General features: G+C 43.7%; 1 protein-coding gene across 1 annotated transcript; it reads right to left on the bottom strand.

Annotated features, from left to right (window-relative positions):
- Positions 1-225: 225 nt before the first annotated feature.
- LOC121491834 (metallothionein-1-like) lies at positions 226-423 on the bottom strand. The gene has a single exon (XM_041756979.1). It carries the CDS (start codon positions 421-423, stop codon positions 226-228), a length of 198 nt encoding a protein of 65 aa, XP_041612913.1.
- Between the last annotated feature and the right edge of the window lie 500 nt (positions 424-923).

Below are 923 nucleotides of genomic sequence, written 5' to 3'. Positions count from 1 at the left end.
TCTTTGGCCAGACCAACAAGAAAATCACCATCGGTGAATGTGGACAAATCTAATAAGTTTGACTTGTGTCAAATTGTGTCATCTTTGTTCTCTCTCTACAATTCTATGGGTTCCATATTTTCCTTACTCCCCTCCAAGTCTAGCTGGATTTCAGAGCTAAATTTATGATTATGGAATAAAAACTAAACAACAACAAAATAAAACTGCAGGTTTGTATATATTGCTCTATTTACATCTGGAACAGGCACAGCAGCTGCACTTGTCTGATGCCTCCTTGCAGATGCAGTCCTGGGCATACTTGGCACTGCCCATAGGGCAGGAGGAGCTGCAGCTCTTCTTTAGAAGGGGCATTTGCACTCTGCATTTGCAGGGGCCAGCATAGATGCAGGAGCCACTGGTGGAACAAGAGCAGTTAAGGTCCATTTTGAGTAGAGATTATGCAAAGCAGATGACATGACACAGGAGGACATGCTGGAGGTGTGGCTCCAATTCACTCTTCAGTCTACAATATAATTTGGTTTTATTCTCACCACACCACTAAAACTGCCACAGGGTCACTGTGGCAGGCACTTTTGATTGACAAAGCCCTTCATTCCCAGCCCCTTTCCCTTGTTCACTTTTTCTGCAGCGGCTGGAAAAATTAAACTCTCATCTTCCCAGAGCTTCCCTTGCAGTTCAGGGTGACTGTGTGACATAGTTCTGACTGACGAGATACAAAAGAATTCTGAGGATAAGAGTTTCTTTTGAGTTTTTCTTTAAGCGGGGTATAGAGCCTGAGATAGGACTCGAACTCACAACCCTGAGATCAAGACCTGAGCTAAGATTAAGAGTCAGATGCTTAACTGACTAAGCCACCCAAGTGCCCTGGAAAGCTCTTCTATTCTTAATAAAGGGACATATGCTATGGGCTCCACAATTTTGCT

The sequence above is a fragment of the Vulpes lagopus genome, chromosome 5, assembly GCF_018345385.1.
Source record: "Vulpes lagopus strain Blue_001 chromosome 5, ASM1834538v1, whole genome shotgun sequence".
NCBI classification, from domain to species: Eukaryota; Metazoa; Chordata; class Mammalia; order Carnivora; family Canidae; genus Vulpes; species Vulpes lagopus.
Note: the sequence above shows the minus strand (reverse complement) of the source record. Positions and strands in the feature narration are given on the sequence as shown.

What these genes read in the sequence shown, in the direction of transcription:
- LOC121491834 (XM_041756979.1), bottom strand. Translation starts at nt 423, where the DNA reads ATGGACCTTAACTGCTCTTGTTCCACCAGTGGCTCCTGCATCTATGCT.